This window comes from Rhinolophus ferrumequinum, chromosome 20 (genome assembly GCF_004115265.2).
Source record: "Rhinolophus ferrumequinum isolate MPI-CBG mRhiFer1 chromosome 20, mRhiFer1_v1.p, whole genome shotgun sequence".
Classification (NCBI taxonomy): Eukaryota; Metazoa; Chordata; class Mammalia; order Chiroptera; family Rhinolophidae; genus Rhinolophus; species Rhinolophus ferrumequinum.
The window spans coordinates 46,247,145-46,264,590 of record NC_046303.1 but is presented as its reverse complement, the minus strand read 5'-3'; the positions used below and the strand labels follow the sequence as shown (position 1 = coordinate 46,264,590).

Genomic DNA, 17,446 nt, shown 5'->3' with positions numbered 1-17,446 from the left:
TGTGTGTGTGTGTGTGTGGTTTTTAATTTTATTTTTTTTAATCACAGTTGACAGGCAATATATTAGTTTCAGGTATAAAACATAGCAGGGGATATATTAACTGAAAAGTAGCAGATACAGAACAACATGTATAGTATCATTGCATTTGTGTCGTTTTTCCAAAGTATGTAGGTATATGCATAAAAATTACTTTTGGAAGGAAGAAATAAATGTCTTTGTTGAGAAAGAGAGCCCTGAAATTCAAGGACAGGGGGAGATTACTTTTCATTTTATATCTTTCTTTAATATCTAACTTAAAAAAAAAGCATGTGCATAATAATTTTATTTTAAGTATAAAATTACATAATTTTATAAAATTAATAAAATTTATATTTTTGGACTTTATTGTAAAGATTGTTTTTTACCTTAAGTAGGCATTACCTAATAAATATTATTGGCCAAGTGCAGTATAGAGCACTTGTATACATCGTCTTAATTCATTTATTTGTCATAATTTACTTAATGTTTATAATTTCTTATAAAATATGAAAGATTTCCTAATGAGAATTTTGGCAAATGAGCTTGTGTCTCAGTAGTTAGTGCTCATCACGTGGTATAGCGTGTTAAAAGCTGCAGAGATTTTAAACTCCAGACTCTTATCTGGTAAATCTGAATCATGCTCAGGAATTTATATGTTAAAAGAGATCCTGAGATTATACTGATAGCAACTTTAAAACACAGCTTTACATCATCAGGGTTTTATTTTTAGACTTCCTGTCAATATGATGTTAAAAATTACCCTGGGTCCTAGAGTCAATTTTTATTAATTGTTGTTTGAAGTAAATTATTTATTTATTATTACTTCTGGTTCATTAGAAAACATCTGTCTGCCAACAGGATATAATTTAGGATTTTTTTTTTTTTTTTGTAGTTGATCATAGCCGAGTTAAGCTGACTTTAAAGACTCCTTCTCAAGATTCAGACTATATCAACGCAAATTTTATTAAGGTATGTATTAACTTTAAATGGTGTTTCTCTGCCATATGTAATGTTTTCCTACATACTAGTTTTATTAAATTGTTTTGAGTTGCCTAAACATGATATCAACAAAAGAAATAAAAGTGAAATCACAGCCCTGACACATTTTTATGTACTTTACTTTCTAGTGCCCTTATTCATAAAGTTAGAGTTTTGTTTAGTTTTGTGATAGTGGAAACAAAGTTATTTTGTTTCTTCTTTTACATTGAAGGCTTATAAACACTTTACCTATTGCTAAATATCATCTTCTTAATTGTCCCTTTGAGTGTATATACACAAATATACATGGTTATTACCTGTGGTTGTACCATAAAGGTTGTTTTCAGTTTTTCTTGATAGTAATATTAGAGTGAACGTTATTATTTTTTTGTATAATTTCTTGGGATAAATTGCTAGGGTTGGAATAAATTGAGTAATACTGATTTAAAATTATAGAATATAAACTTAGATTTAAAACGTTGGGCAACTGCACCATTACAGTTGAAAACTCCAAATACAAGATTAAATATAGTCTTTATATAATAGTTAACTTTTTTTGGATACTCTGATCAAAAGCAGTAAGTTCTTACATAGTTGTCAATAGAGAGGCAAATGAATTCAAACTGGTACTTGACTAAATAAAAGACTACTTTATTCCATTAGCTATTCTTTGTGTTTGACTCTTTCTAGTTACATGACAGTATAATTTCAGTTATTTTATATATAGTATTTATACATATTTTAATACAATATTTTGTTTACAAAAATAAAGTGGTAAGATCTAGGTGGTGAAATTAATATTAATTATGTCAACATTGAACAGTCATGGTTTCAAATGAAAACTGTTTTTTTCCCCAACAGTCAGTTTTATTACAATTATGACAAAACCCAAAACAAATAGGTTAACAAAAACTAATACACAGGTGATTTGCTGTTTCAGATATTGTTCATGTTTATATTCTTTTATAAGGACATTTGTTAAAATTCTAGTTTTTATTGTGTTTAATAACACTGATTCATTGTATGATTCCATTACATGCTAGTTTTGTATTTTAGTCTGCTATCTTGTTTGGTATATTCTTGTTTGGTATGTATTAGAAACATATGTAGTAGACACTCAATAAACTTTAAATTGAATAAATAATTGAAGGTAACTTAGCTAGTTTTAGTATTTCTACAAAGGATGCTTTTATGTTTCTAATACAGTAAACTTTGTTGACTTAGTATTAGGCCTTTTGTTTTTAATTCCTAGGTAAATAAGAATTTTTAAGTTAGCATAAGACAATTTAGTTAATCAATTCTATATACCATGTTAAATAAAATACACAAAAGTAATAACATTTCACCAGAAGCTAAAGTTAATTAAACATTGTCATGCTTTTATGTACTATGAAACAAAACTTATTTGGAAATGGTTTGGACGAAAACAGCAGTATTACTAATAAAATTTGAAACCTTAAAATTTAGGTAAGGAAATATTTTTGTTAATCATAATAATGAAATTTGTTTATTATTTTAGGGTGTTTATGGGCCAAAAGCATATGTGGCAACCCAAGGACCTTTAGCAAACACAGTAATAGATTTTTGGAGGATGATATGGGAGTACAATGTTGTAGTAAGTAGTTTACTTTTTAAACTCTATTTTGAGAAGTATTACATGTAGTGACATAGGATGTTTTACTGAATAAGACATGAAAACACTTTTTAGCCCTAATGATATGTTACTTATTGCTAATGTTACTAAAAAGAAAGCAACTGATATCTAATCAAATTCACACAAACTAGTAGAAATATTTTAAGAAGAGGGTGTGATAATATTTTAAATCTTGTCCTAAGTAAGTAACTAATAAGACAGCCATCACATAAGATGGATTGATAGACAGATGGGTAAAAGGATAGCTATGTGATAAAAGAAGTATAGTGAAATGTTAATGGTAGAATATAGATGGCCGTTATAGTGTTTACTGAGAATTATTTCAATTTTGCTATATGTAAGAAACATGTTGGGGTGGGGAAGCAAATGTAACAACCCTATGTTCAAAGACAGTTAAACGCATTCAATCTTTAGATAGTTTTATTAAATATAATTTCAGAAGTAGATCTATGAGACTGATAAAATTTAATTCAAATCAAATCCATAATGTTAATTGAAACCAATTTAATTTGTTACTATAACAGCCCTTGTTTGGAAGGTATGATTTTGATTATTTCTTTAACTCATACTTTTAATATTAAACTTACTTTTTTTGACAGACCATGCTCAGAGTAAGAAAATGATGAATTTATGTTTAACTGATAAATTCTTCATCTCATCCTATCCCCACTTTTTAGATTATTGTAATGGCCTGTCGAGAATTTGAAATGGGAAGGGTATGTATACCTTTTAACACTTAAAATAATTATGGAAAATACTTTTTATTCATTTCTAGAGACATATATTCTGGGTCTTTTATTATATTCTGAGTCCTAGTAGTTAAATTAGATACTTATTTTCTTTTGTGTTCTGCTATTGCTTTTATTGGATAAAAAGAACAAAATAATCTCTAAAGCACATAAACTTTTTTTTTACATTTCATAAATACATTTATTATAATATGTATACTGAAATGTACTTTTTTATTGTTACTTAGCAATCTTCAAATATTTAATGGTGTTTTAAGTAGAACACTATGGACTAAAATAGAGAGGTATTTTGAAAATAGGGATAAAACTGAGCAATGAAAATGAGTTATAAAATAATTTTGATTATTATCAATTATAGCTTGAATATTCTGATTTCTCTGTCTGGAAATACACTACATTTTTTGTTTGTTGTGCTGTCTTTAAAGAGAAGAAAATCCATTAATCTGAAATTTTTGACATTGGTATGTTTATGCCCTTTACAAGTGAAGGTAGTTTCAAAGCCGTTGTGATCTGCAGCATCAATTACTAAGTCTTCATTGTTGGAGGTGATAATATATTTATCTGTAGATGTAGAATAGGTACACGGGGTGATCAAAAGATACGGTGAATGTTTTTAAAAAAAAAAGTTATTATAGTAAAAGACACATTGCAATTAATCCCCTTCAAAATACTCCCCCTCTTTTCGAATACACTTATCCCGTCATTCTGACCACTTTCCGAAGCAGCTCTGGAAGTCCTCTTTCATGAGCGTTGTTACTTTATCCTCCATCATGACAATGCTCCGTATCACATTGCTTCTGGGATGGCAATTTCTATCAAAAACATTACGGTGCGTCCTCATCTGCCTTATTCACTGGATCTGGCACCATTGCGACTGCTGGCTCTTCCCCAAGGTCAAAATGACCATGAAAGGAAAACATTTTGAATCAATTCAGGATATCGAAGCAGCCACGACAGCGCAACTAAAGACAAGAAAGAGGACTTCCAGAACTGCTTCCAAAAGAGGCAAGAATGATGGGGATAAGTGTGTCCAAAGCGAGGGGGGAATATTTTGAGGGCGACTAATGGTAATGTGTCTTACTGTAATAATTTCTTTTTTTAATTTAAATATTCACTGTAGTTTTTTTATCACTCCTCATCAGTAGAACTTAAGTGTGGTCTATAAATGTGACATACAAATCAAACTTAAGTTATGTGATGTTTTGAAGTTTTCTTAAAGTGAAAATTATTTTTGTTGTAAAAATTTTTATTAAAATTTTTCAGTATAGGATATGTTGCATAAAGCAAGATAGTATATATTTCAGTTATGTGAGATGTTATAATATATAAATCATTGGAAAACATTTAATTTCTCCCAACTCCATTCTTCACCAGTAGTGAAAATATTCAGTAATATTGGACAGAAAATGGACATTTCCTAAAATTAGAAAATACACAAACCAAGAAATTAAGTGATTAACTTACCTTTTTAAGTATTGTTAATATATACTTCGGAACCTTTATTATTAATCTATTGTTACAGAAATTTAAATTTTACTCCTCTAATGTTTTCTTAAATTACTGTTAACTTATTTCTCTTTTCATTCTATTAATCAGCTCCCACTGTATATCAGTAATAATAGTTTATGAAAAATTGGGAAGTCGTATTCAGTGCAAAATTTTTTGAAGTTAAAGATTTTGTGATTCATAGGATTTTGTTAGTAGTAATAATTTGTCAGTAAGTTAGGGCCTATTAATTTATTTGATAACCTTGACTTAGATCTTGACTTGGAATGTTACCTGATGGAAAGAGCATAGATACCTATATACTTCACTAGGATTTTGGCCATGGTACAGTGAACTGTCCCCTCCAAGCTTCACTTTTCTCTAAAATGAATGATATATGCTAATATATCCATGTATGATGTTTAAGGTAGCTTTTTATATCAATAGGCATTAGTTTATACTTGGAATGTCAATACCAATATAATCCTTAATCAGTTACTGCTTCTCTAAATCAGTGGTATTTTAGTCACACAATTCTTACTAAATTAATCTCTCATAACTTGTTTTCTGCCTATTTCAAGATGTTAACACTTTACCAGGTAGAAAACAAAAAAAAAAACAAAAACAAAAATTCAATTTTGTCATTTTCTATAAACTTATACTGGAAAATGAGGTTTTTGATTTTAAGCCCTCTAAAATATTGATAATATTTTTCTAAGCTAAACTGAAATACTAGAGAGTTCTACTTTGTTGACCAGTGAGTATCATTGTCAGATTATGGTTAATTCCAGCCTGTAGATAATGATTCCACTTACTGTATTTGAAACTATAAGAATTTAGTAAGAACTGATACATTTCCCACTGCCATAAGGTTTGTTTCAAGCTAGATTGTTACTTACAGGCTTTCATTTTATTGGGTCTTAATAAAAATGTATCATTTCTTAGCATCAGAATCAGTGTATATTCTATTAAGTTAGGCCTTCATTCACTTACCTAATTTTCTAAAATTAAGGGGGTTGATATTAGAAACCAATGAAAATTGAATGTTCTATTTCTATACCTGTTTAAATAAAACAGGAAGATAAGAGAGAAAACTGGTTACATGTTCTGTATTCTTAAATAAAAGCGGATAGTTTAAATTACACGTTATGCTTATGTAGGGTTTTTACCACCAATAGAATATTTGAAATATACTATTGTTTAGTACTCAGAACAGTTACATAAGTGTTATTATTCCCATTTTTACAGGTAAAGTAACTAAAGGTCAATACAGCAGGAAAATTAGTACTTGGAAAATGCTTCTGATACCAAGTAGAATGCTCTTTCCACTATGCCACAGATTTTACACCTAACAAGAACTCAGCCAGGTGTTATAGGGATTGTCATTTTATAGGCATTAAAACTCGCCTGACCACACTTCTTTCTAAATGTTCTTGTGCCCGGCACTTTTTTTAGGCTTTTTTTTTTTTTTCGGTCTTCTTCTAGACGAGAATCTATGGAGTCTACCTTGTCAAGCAAGCAGATAGCAATGAACATCTTATACACTTATGTTAATAATGTTCTCATCACTAATTGTGGAGAGGACGCAGTAGCCCACCTATTAGGAACAGTTGGATAATTCTGAGCTGTCTCAGCTCTTGTCTACTGATGGCAGTTTTTCTGGGAAGGAATAACAAGCTGAATAGCAGGGCATAAAATATTTATAAATTCAAGAAAAGCTATCATATGGTTTACTTACTATCTTTTTTTTCTTTTTTTGACAACAGAAAAAGTGTGAGCGCTATTGGCCTTTGTATGGAGAAGACCCTATAACATTTGCGCCATTTAAAATTTCTTGTGTAAGTACATATTTTTGCGTTCGTTATCAAACATTGGCATGACTCATGAATAATAAAATTATACTATGGTATAAAACCCAGTTTTATATAAGCCAAGCACTCAATGTTTCCATGTAAATCTACACTTAATTATAATAAATATTAATAATGTTTATTTTTATACTGCTTTAAAATTTAGAAGCTTTGGGAATGACTTCATAAATGTATAAATTACTTGTACCTCATTGTGTTAATTCTGTGTTAGTCTTTGTATGTAAGTTGATCATAAGTGTTTATGTGTATGAGTAAATGGAGAAATTGCTTTGAGTGACATATTTGAAAATTGGTATAAAGGATTAGTTTCAAATTGAATAAATGGGAGACCGTTGATGACTGCAGTATAGTTTATCATGTTAATATTTCATATCTATGTTATGCTCTCTAGAATTGTTCTAATTATATTCAAAGGGGGGGTTTAAGAATTGCCATCCTAAAAGTAAAGCTTAATCAATCCTTTATGTAATTTGATATGGAACAACATGTATAACTAATGCACTCTGCAAATGAATTAAATTCTAGTTATAAAACTTAACGCAGCACTTATCCAAGAAAATAAATAACTTATCTAATAAAAAACTTATCTAGGAAAATAAATTTAAAAACAAAAACAATGAAGGAAAAACAAAAAAAGAAGTAAATTATAAGTGAGCTTTAAAATACAAACAACAATTTGCTTTAGGTTATGCATGATGGCATGTTTCTTAATCACCTGAAAGAAATGGGTTGTCTTATCTACTGAACTCAAAAGATCCATGATTGACCAAACATGAAAATTACATAACTTCCCAGTATTGGTCAGGGTTTTCCAGAGAAACAGAACCAATAAGATTTGTATATAAAGAAATTTATTATGTGGAATTGGCTCACATGATTATGGAGGCTGGCAAGTCCAAAATCTGCAGGGAGGGTAGGCACGCTAGAGACCCACGCAAGCTGATATCAGTTCTAGTTTGAAGACAGTCTGCTATAGAACCAGGAAGAATTGATGTTGCAGGAGAAAGCAGTCTGCTGGAGAATTCTCTTAACTTGGGGGAGGCTGGTCCTTGTGTTCTGTTTAGGCCTTGACTAATTAGGTCACCCACATTATAGAGGGCTATCTGATCTACTTATAGTCCAGTGATCTAAATGTTAATCTTACCCAAAAACACCCTCACAGGAACGCCAAGAATAATATTTGACCAAATATCAAACACATTTGATATTGATAAATATCAAAACACTTGATGGCCCAGCTAAGTTGACAGATAAAATTAACCATCACAGTCCCCATCTCAGAATTACTTGTTTTTAACTTTGTTTTCCATGGTTAAATGAAACACAATTTCTATGATTTTACTTGTCATTGGTGAGTTTAAGAAGTCCATAATTTTGTCACTTATTTGTACTTAGAACTTCTGAATCCCTCTGATGCCTGTCCAAAGTTCATTGCTTTCTAGGTTGATACAGAAAAGGACTCAACTTGTATTACAGTCTCCTTTATAAATACAATGTGATTTTTGTAATGTTAACTGGAACTCAGTTCAACTGCCTGGATTTAATATGCAGTCATACTCTAAAGTTCTGGTTAAAATGAACTGTTTATGGGTTAAATATAAACATTTAAAATATCATACTGCACTTCATATTATTTGAAATTAATGAAAACCAATACACACCACACTGTCTACTTCCATGAGGGAACACTTCCCTCCTCACTAATACAGAAAGTATTCTACAATATTAAGTTCCTGAACAGTCCAGGAAATCTAGTTCTGTGCAGTGTGTTTGTGTTGAACATTTGCGAATTTCAATGTAATAAACTATACTCAATGTCACAATTCAAGTGAAAACAGTATTTAACATTCAACAACAAAATAACTTGAAATTTTTGGATAGTTGGGGATCAGGAATTCTTAAAGCAACTTAAAATAATGAATAGAGAAAAGAAAGGAATAGTTTATAATTTGGGAAAAGGTGAATTGACTTTTAAGGTGGTTTTTCAAATAAACTAAAAGATAATTAAAAACACTTGATAAGAGGTTTGATTTGATTGATAGCAGCTGGTTTTATTTGTCAGCATTGGGATTGATCCTTGCTAAAGAAGCAAAGTTTTTCAAGATTTCAAAATGGAAGTAGTTTGTATGTCTTGTGGTTATTTCAGACAACTCAGGATTTGTTATCACTGATGTAAACAAAAAATCAAATTTAGAAATAGAAACAAGTTGATGAAAATAACCATAGTAAGTGACTTGATCACTTGGTAATCAAAGTGTTTGAGACTGAGAAAGGGTACTATCAGGAGCTCTCTTGGTTTAGGGGTGAGAAAGAGAGTAAAGTGTTGGTGGAAAGGGGAGTACTGGCTAGGAGGAGCTCAGTCATGTGTTGTTGCATGGAAACCACTTAGATCAGGTGTTGGCACACTATCCATGGGTCAGTCTAGCCCACTGCCTGTTTCATAAATAAAGTTTTATCGGAATACAGCCTGGCCCATTAATTTACATATTTGCCTATCATAATAGCAAAGTTTAGTAGACAAAGACTGTATGGCTGGCAAAGCCAAAAATATTTATTAACTCACCTTTTACAGGCAAAAAAAAATTGTTAGGCCAGTGTTTTCATCCATTCATTTTTGATGAAGGTAAAAACATACTTTTCCCTTAATGTTATTTGAAAAGTTCAAATAAATTAGTATGCTTTTAAAAATTAAAGCAGGAATTGGATTTTTCAATTAATAAAATAGAATACCCTGTTGCTCTTGACAATCACTGTCCTAGACTGTCTTTCGTTTTAACTACTAAGGTAAAAATAGTTTTCTTAGTAACAAACTGATATAGAGGCTTTATTCTAACACTTTGACAAATGATAGTAAGAGACTTTTAAAGTGGTTATATTATCAACCAGAATAACAATTTGGGAATTTCTGAGTGTATCCTCTTCTTTCTCCAGTTAGCGTCCAGTTAATTGAGAGTTGAGTATTAAATAGGGAAAATCAAGCTTTATGGAAAGATGAAATGGTTTGAGATGGTGGTAGCTACTAAGAAGTGATATTTTGTTTGTATTATTTCTATTATATGATTTGGGGGGATGGTTGTTAACTTTTACTGATGATAGACTCCTAGCTAAGTAATTGATTAACAGACACGTCTGTTTAGTTTTTTTTTAATTTTTTTAAAACTATAAATAAAACTGATAAATTCATGACTTTTAGAATTATTGTTTTTATAATTACCGGGTACACCTGGAATTTTAACGGTTAATTTTAATTATGGATTTTAAATATGAGGTTATTGTTTGTTTTGGTATGTTTTTGTATGTATTGTATGTTTTTGTTTTAATGTTCTCACTGACTCACAAGTGTTTCCCTTTATTTAGGAAGCTGAACAAGCAAGAACAGACTACTTCATTAGGACACTCTTACTTGAATTTCAGAATGTAAGTATTTTTTATTTAGAGATAATTTCTAAGGGTAATTTTTAGAGACGATATATAAATAGTATACTATCTTACATAGTTAAGGAGATTTGTTAATTTTTTTAGTTATGTAAAATAAAATCAGAGCGTAATGTTTTATTTAGTATCTTGAGCCTTATGTTTGTCAAATTAGGTACTAAAGTAATAATAAATTTTAACTTATTCAGAGCAACTTTCCCTAAATTAAATTTACTTTATTTGGAATAGTTGGTTTCTTTGCTTTAAATATTTGTCCTCTATTTTAAACAATTACAGCGTTGTTTACATAATTATTACTCATTTTTACTAGTTTACAATTTTTTAAAAAGACACAAGCCACCATCAAAGGTGTCGTCATTTAGATATTGTTTTCACTTGAGACCCTTAACTTCAATGTTTCAGAGCTATATAAAATAATAATTTCTTTAGGAAGAAATCAAAGAAAAATCTGATGGACATTAGAGAATGCTTGTCAACTTCCTCCTCTTTTTCTCAGTTTTTATTAACTTTATTTTTAAACCATCATAAGTAATTCACTGTGGCCATGAAGTGCATTCTTCACCAACTAGTGTATTTGTAAACATACTTACAACTCCTACCTTCCTGTTTACAAGTAGACGTGGTTCCAGCATTCTTACTCCCCACTGACTTGACTAATCATGTCCCTTTAGTTGAGTCATTTATTATACTTTGGTTACTATTTTTTAATGTACAGTTCTAATGATAGGTACCTGATTGCATTTCTGTATCAGGCATTTCAAACCTCCTAACTTCATAATGGTGGATTATCTCCATTGCACGTAGATGAAGATACAGTTTTAAGAAGTTAAGTAGTTTACCTAAAGTTACTCAGTAAATGGCAGAAGTAGAATTTGAATACGGTTTTGCCTGGATTCCAAGTGCTGTGCTCTTTCAGTTAAACACCTAAAATAGTCGTTCTCAAAGTATTTTGATGTCAGGACTATTTTATGTTCTTAAAAATTACTGAAGATTCCAAAGAGCTCTTGTTTATTTGGGTTATATCTTTCAATATTTACTATATTCAAAATTTAAAAAGGAGAAATTTTTTTAAAACCATGAACACAGAAGCATATATTCCATTAGTTGTCCAAGTGATGATAACATCATTATAACTCATGTGGTCTTGGGAAGACCTTGCCGTACGTATGTGGGAGAACGAGAGTGAAAAAGGCAGATAACACCTTAGTATTATTATGAAAATAGTTTAAAACTCACAGGCCCCTGTGAAAGTGTCCGGGGGGAATCCCACACCATACTCTGTGAACCACTGATCTGAAATAAGACATGACAAGTGCGCTTGGGGTTGGATAGGTTCATTCCTAATTTTCTTTTTCAGTTTAAATATTCTATTAGTCTTCTAATGACAATAGATTCTAACACAATGCTTAGGGTATACATTGCTCTTCCATTTTTTACTGTAAGTTAAATAGCATACATAGTGTAATAGTTAAAGAACATGCTCCGGAGGTAAGACTGCTTGGGTTCAGATCCCACATTTGTCACCTACTGTGAAACATTAGGCAAGTTATTTAATCATTCTGTCTCAATTTTCTTACCTATAAAATAGGTTGGTGTTAACACTCCTTCCTCATGGCATTACATGGGGATTCAGTCAGTTGTTACACATGAAGCCCTTAGAGCAATACTAGGTATGTGAAAGTTAATAAATGTAGGCTATTGTTTGTTTTCTTATGCACTAGTGAATACCACATAACTATCTCAGATATGGCAGTCAAATAAGATGTGAAGCTTTCTGTATGTTTTAAAATTTGCAAATGTATTTTCATAATTATTGAATTTTTTTATTCTTGAAGGAATCTCGTAGGCTATATCAGTTTCATTATGTGAACTGGCCAGACCATGATGTTCCCTCGTCATTTGATTCTATTCTGGATATGATAAGCTTAATGAGGAAATACCAAGAACATGAAGATGTGCCTATTTGTATTCATTGCAGGTACAAAAGAATTTTCCAAATTTGTAAATACTTTGGAATGTAGTTAGCATTATAATATGGTTGATATATGGTATTTTGAAACCTAATTTGTGGATTTTTCATTTGGTCGTTACATGGGTTTCCAAATTGTAGAAGCTACCTAAATACTGAGGCAGTTTTTCTTTTAATCTTTCATTTACATTAGATTCTTTTAAAAGACATAACAATCATAGTACTTTATTTCATGAAACTCGTATTTTTCTGTAGTTAGTCCAGTGGTTAGCTGACCTTTTAATTAAGTAATTGACTGGTTTAAAAGAAAAAATCTAATTGTAGAATTAAAAAATAAAATCCTTTGTCTTGACTTTACAAGTTAGTTGAAATTATATCATGTTCTATCAGCGTTGTCCAGTTGATGTATATAGTTCATAAATCTGATTTGATAGGAAGGTTTTCCTTTAAAAAAATTAATTGACCATTTAATATATTTTTTTTAAGATTTTATTGGGGAAGGGGAACAGGACTTATATTGGGGAACAGCGTGTAGTTCCAGGACTTTTTTCCAAGTCAAGTTGTTGTCCTTTCAGCCTTAGTTGTGGAGGGTGCTGTTCAGCTTCAAGTTGTTGTCCTTTCAGTCTTAGTTGTGGAGGGCGCAGCTCAGCTCCAGGTCCAGTTGCCATTGCTAGTTGCAGGGGGCACAGCCCACCATCCCTTGTGGGAGTCGAAGAGGCAACCTTGTCGTTGAGAGGACGTGCTCCAACCAGCTGAGCCATCCGGAAGCTCAGCAGCAGCTCAGCTCAAGGTGCCTTGTTCAATCTTAGTTGCAGGGGGCGGAGCCCACTGGCCCATGTGGGAATCGAACCGGCAGCCTTTGCAGTTAGGAGCACGGAGCTCCAATCGCCTGAGCCACCAGGCTGGCCCCCGTTTAATATTTTTAAACAACCAAAATAGTATGTTAACTATAATGACTTAGCAAACACACAAAAGGAAGAAAATCATTCACAATTCCACTAGAGATGATCATTGTTAAAACTTTATTATAGGCCGGCCCGGTGGCTCAGGCGGTTGGAGCTCCATGCTCCTAACTCCGCAGGCTGCCGGTTAGATTCCCACATGGGCCAGTGGGCTCTCAACCACAAGGTTGCCAGTTCAATTCCTCGAGTCCCGCAAGGGATGCTGGGCTCCGCCCCCTGCAACTAAGATTGAACACGGCACCTTGAGCTGAGCTGCCTCCTGGATGGCTCAGTTGGTTGGAGCACCGGGTCTCAACCACAAGGTTGCCAGTTCAATTCCTCGAGTCCCGCAAGGGATGGTGGGCTCCGCCCCCTGCAACTAAGATTGAACAAGGCACCTTGAGCTGAGCTGCCGCTGAGCTCCCGGATGGCTCAGTTGGTTGGAGTGCGTCCTCTCAACCACAAGGTTGCCGGTTCAACGCCCGCAAGGGATGGTGGGCTGCGCCCCCTGCAACTAGAAAACGGCAACTGGACCTGGAGCTGAGCTGCGCCCGACACAACTAAGACTGAAATGACAACAACTTGAAGCTGAACGGCACCCTCCACAACTAAGATTGAAAGGACAACAACTTGACTTGGAAAAACAGGCCTGGAAGTATACACTGTTCACCCAATAAAGTCCTGTTCCCCTTCCCCAATAAAAAATCTTTAAAAAAAAAAAAAAAAACTTTATTATATATCCTTTCAGTGTATGTATAGTATTTTGTAAAGAATGTTTCCCTACTTAATACATCATGTATATCTTCCTAAATCATAACAATTTTTCTGCAGTACATTAAACTGCACTGTACTTTATTTTTTATTATTTTTTTAAAGTGATAAGAGAGAAGTTTATTAGAAAAGATAGTATACTCCAAAGAAATAGAATCGGGCCAAGCACAAACAAAAGTGGCTCAAGCCTCGTTATTAGAAGAAAGAGAACACTCCAAAGGGTTTGGATTGGGCCTTTGAGCTCCAGAGGCTCAAAGGGCTCAATGGCTCAAGGTGGCATTATTAGGAGAAAAAGTACACTCCAGAAGGTTTGGAGCAAAAGAAGCTGCTCAAAAGACCTGCACTATACTTCATAGCTAACCTCCATTGCTTGGCATTTAATTTATTACCCCTCCCCTATTCCTTTCTGCTGTTTTAAACAACAGTTTAAACGTCCGGTGGCAAAATCTTTGAGCATATCTATAATTATTTCATTAGGTAGGTATCTAAAAGTGGAATTTCTAAGGGAAAGGATGTGAATTTTTTTATGCTTTTAATACATATTTTTTAATGTGCTGTCCATGAAGTTGATGCTAATTATAATTAATCCTACCACTGCCAGTTTGTGGAAGTGCTCATTTCCCTACAATCTCTCCAATACTGTCGTCTTTTAGTTTGTTTTAATGCCTGTGACAGATAAGCTTTTTTTTCCTTGGTCATTTATATTCTTTTGGTCATTTATATTGTGAATTGCTTGTTTTTATACTTTGCCAGTTATTTTATCTCTTAATAGTTATACATTATGAATTCTTTATATATTGAGGATTTTAAATTGTAAGTACCATGGTTTTAATTCTGCCTGTGTTTTGTCATATATATGTTTTAAATTGTTATGTAGTCAGAGTTGTGACTGCATTTATGATTTCTGTCCATGGAGATATGCTTAGGAAGTCCTTCCCTAACACAGTAGTGCTTAAAGTTTGGCCTATATTTTTTAGCACTTTTATAGGTTTTTTAAACATAGTTTTAATCCTTCTGGAATTTTTTTTTATGATTAAGGTATCTATGTGGTGAGAATCCAATTTTTGCCCTTCATTGTTAGCTAACTTTCCCTGTACCATTTATTGAGTGGTCTAGTCTTTCCCCTATGATTGGACAATCTACCATTCTGTAATAAATATACATACTGAGATTTTTTTTTGAAGTTTTGTGTTTCATTGATGTGGTTGTTTATGTGTCTGTAATAGTACACTTTTAACCGTCAAGTTTTAAATATATAATAGACCTAGTAATTCTTAACTCTAAAATTCTAGAAATATTTAGAAATTTGTGGAATTGACAAATGCTATCAGTGGTTTCTTAAGTAAAATTAATATTATTGATGTTCATTATTAAGAGCTTTTTAAAAATCATACTAAGTTGCTTACAATGTACTTTGTCAGGAATTTCTAGATTTACATCTTTAACAAACTACCGATGTTTCTAAGTGTTTCAAAATGTGCATTAAAATGCTGCCCAACTTTTGTTCTGCCTAAAAATTATTCTAGTGATATCAGTAACATCTTTAATCACTCATAGTGATTCTCAATCTTAAGGTGCATATTGCCTCCCTCTAGTTAGAATCAGTTGCTCTAAAGTATTTTTGTCATGTTTTAAAATAAAAAACCTGTGGTATTTTACTTTACATTCTCCAGGTTCTGTTAGTTCTTTAGGACTTGAGAGCGCATCGGTGATCTTTGTCCTTTTGGTGCAGTCTCTGTTGGTGTCCAAACCAATTTCGAGGGCTTGTAGCATTTTTCATCTTTCCCAGATTGAAATGATGTACTGCACTCTCACGCATCAGAGCCGCCTTGAACATTGAATACATTTATCTCTGCAAGATAATTCTGTGAGCGAGGCAAGGTTTGCTGACTTCCACAGTGAAGGCTCCGGGATTCTGAGAGGCACTTACATTTGGAAGTTCTTTAAATTAAATAAAAACAAAATATAAATACTAATGTTAAGGATGTTTGCTATGCACATAACATAGTTTATTTACTATTATAAATAGGTAAATGTCAGATTTCTTAAATGACATTTTTGCTTCGGAATGTTAACATGTTCATCCACATTTATTTTATGCTTTTTATCAGAAAAATCAAATTGTTTTTTTCAAACTTCATGTTCATAGTGCAGGCTGTGGAAGAACAGGTGCCATTTGTGCCATAGATTATACGTGGAATTTACTAAAAGCTGGGGTAAGAATAATTTTTGATCTATTTTGATTTTCAAATATGACTGACTGCAGTAAATTATAGCATATGTTTTGTTATACATGTTGCTTTTTTAGAAGTAGCTTTGCTATGTAAGAAATACAGGTAGTGAAAAACTATAAATAATGCATATTACCTTGATACAATGTACTGGGCAGAAAGGTAGACATGTTATCACCAATTTGTTCTGTGTGAATTAATACCTACATTATAGATGTAAACTGTTCATTGACTTTTCCAAATACAGGCTCCTCCTTGTCTTTTATATTTATTTTAGGAGTAATGTAATCAATTCGGGAAATATTTATGCCTAACTGGAAACATTATGATATAGTGGTTAGGAAGGCTGACTCTGAAGCCAAACTGCGCAGATTAGTATTCTGGCTCTGTCATTTACTAGCTATTGGATCTTATTCGAATTAATGTCATTGTGCCTCAAGTTCTTCATCCGAAAATGGGAATCATAATACTAAATAACTTATAAAAATTAAATAAGTTAACCTTTGTAAAGTTCTGTAGAATTATGTGTGGCATGTTGCAAGTGCTCATTTCAGTGTTAGTTTTTATTACTATTGCTGTTATTACCACTATGTTCAAAAATTTGTGTTGGGTACTATAGAGGATATAGAGATAAATAAGATACAGCCCTCATTACAGATTTGAAAAACACAGTTCTTAACTGTATGTAGATTTGGTTCATTTGCTGGTTCTGTTAGGTTGGTGCAACAGTAATCGCGGTTTTTGAAATTATTTTTAACCTTTTAAACCACAATTACTTTTGCACCAACCTAATATAATACACTCATTTTCTATGCGTTGGGCAGAAGCTTTTAATTCTCCATAGCTTTTTATGGTTTCTGTGACTATATCAATCTATGTCTTATATGAATAGGACTAATAAAATATTTAGTTTCTTTTCCTTCTTTGCTCCCTCTATTCTTTTTTTTTCCCCTGCCTTTTTGCCATTTCTCACTTTTGCTAGGAAATATTTAAATTTTAAACAGTGTAACTCCCTCTGGAGTTAAATTTTATTTTCGAATTTCTCAAAATTAATCATCTCCTAATAACTCAATTGAAAATTTTAAGTGAATAAAACCTAACTAGGATTCTATCACATTTTAACATGAAAGTTAAAGATTAAAGTTGGGCTGGGGAGAGGCATTTAGATGAATTGCCAGCAAGCAAAATAAACATCTAGTCATTTCAGAAGTTGGATGTTTTGAACATAGTCCCCATTTGATTGAGTTTGGCTTAACGTAAAAATAGTTTTGGGCCTTAGGTTAGGACTTCATGTAAAACTAGACTCCAAAGCAGTAAATCTGGGAATCGTTCTTAGCTCTTCTA

At 32.2% G+C, this 17,446-nt stretch overlaps 1 protein-coding gene across 2 annotated transcripts in view; it reads left to right on the top strand.

Annotated features, from left to right (window-relative positions):
* PTPN12 (protein tyrosine phosphatase non-receptor type 12) overlaps nucleotides 1-17,446 on the top strand; it is a 75,793-nt gene that overhangs the window by 39,020 nt on the left and 19,327 nt on the right. For both annotated transcript variants that reach the window (XR_004421160.1, XM_033088550.1), the window contains exons 3-9: nucleotides 911-987; nucleotides 2,516-2,611; nucleotides 3,328-3,366; nucleotides 6,651-6,722; nucleotides 10,113-10,172; nucleotides 12,026-12,168; nucleotides 16,021-16,087. Coding sequence is in view for 1 of the 2 variants with exons in the window: in XM_033088550.1 (XP_032944441.1) it covers nucleotides 911-987; nucleotides 2,516-2,611; nucleotides 3,328-3,366; nucleotides 6,651-6,722; nucleotides 10,113-10,172; nucleotides 12,026-12,168; nucleotides 16,021-16,087 (554 nt within the window). In the remaining variant the exon portion in view is untranslated. The remainder of the gene's footprint in view (nucleotides 1-910; nucleotides 988-2,515; nucleotides 2,612-3,327; nucleotides 3,367-6,650; nucleotides 6,723-10,112; nucleotides 10,173-12,025; nucleotides 12,169-16,020; nucleotides 16,088-17,446) is intronic.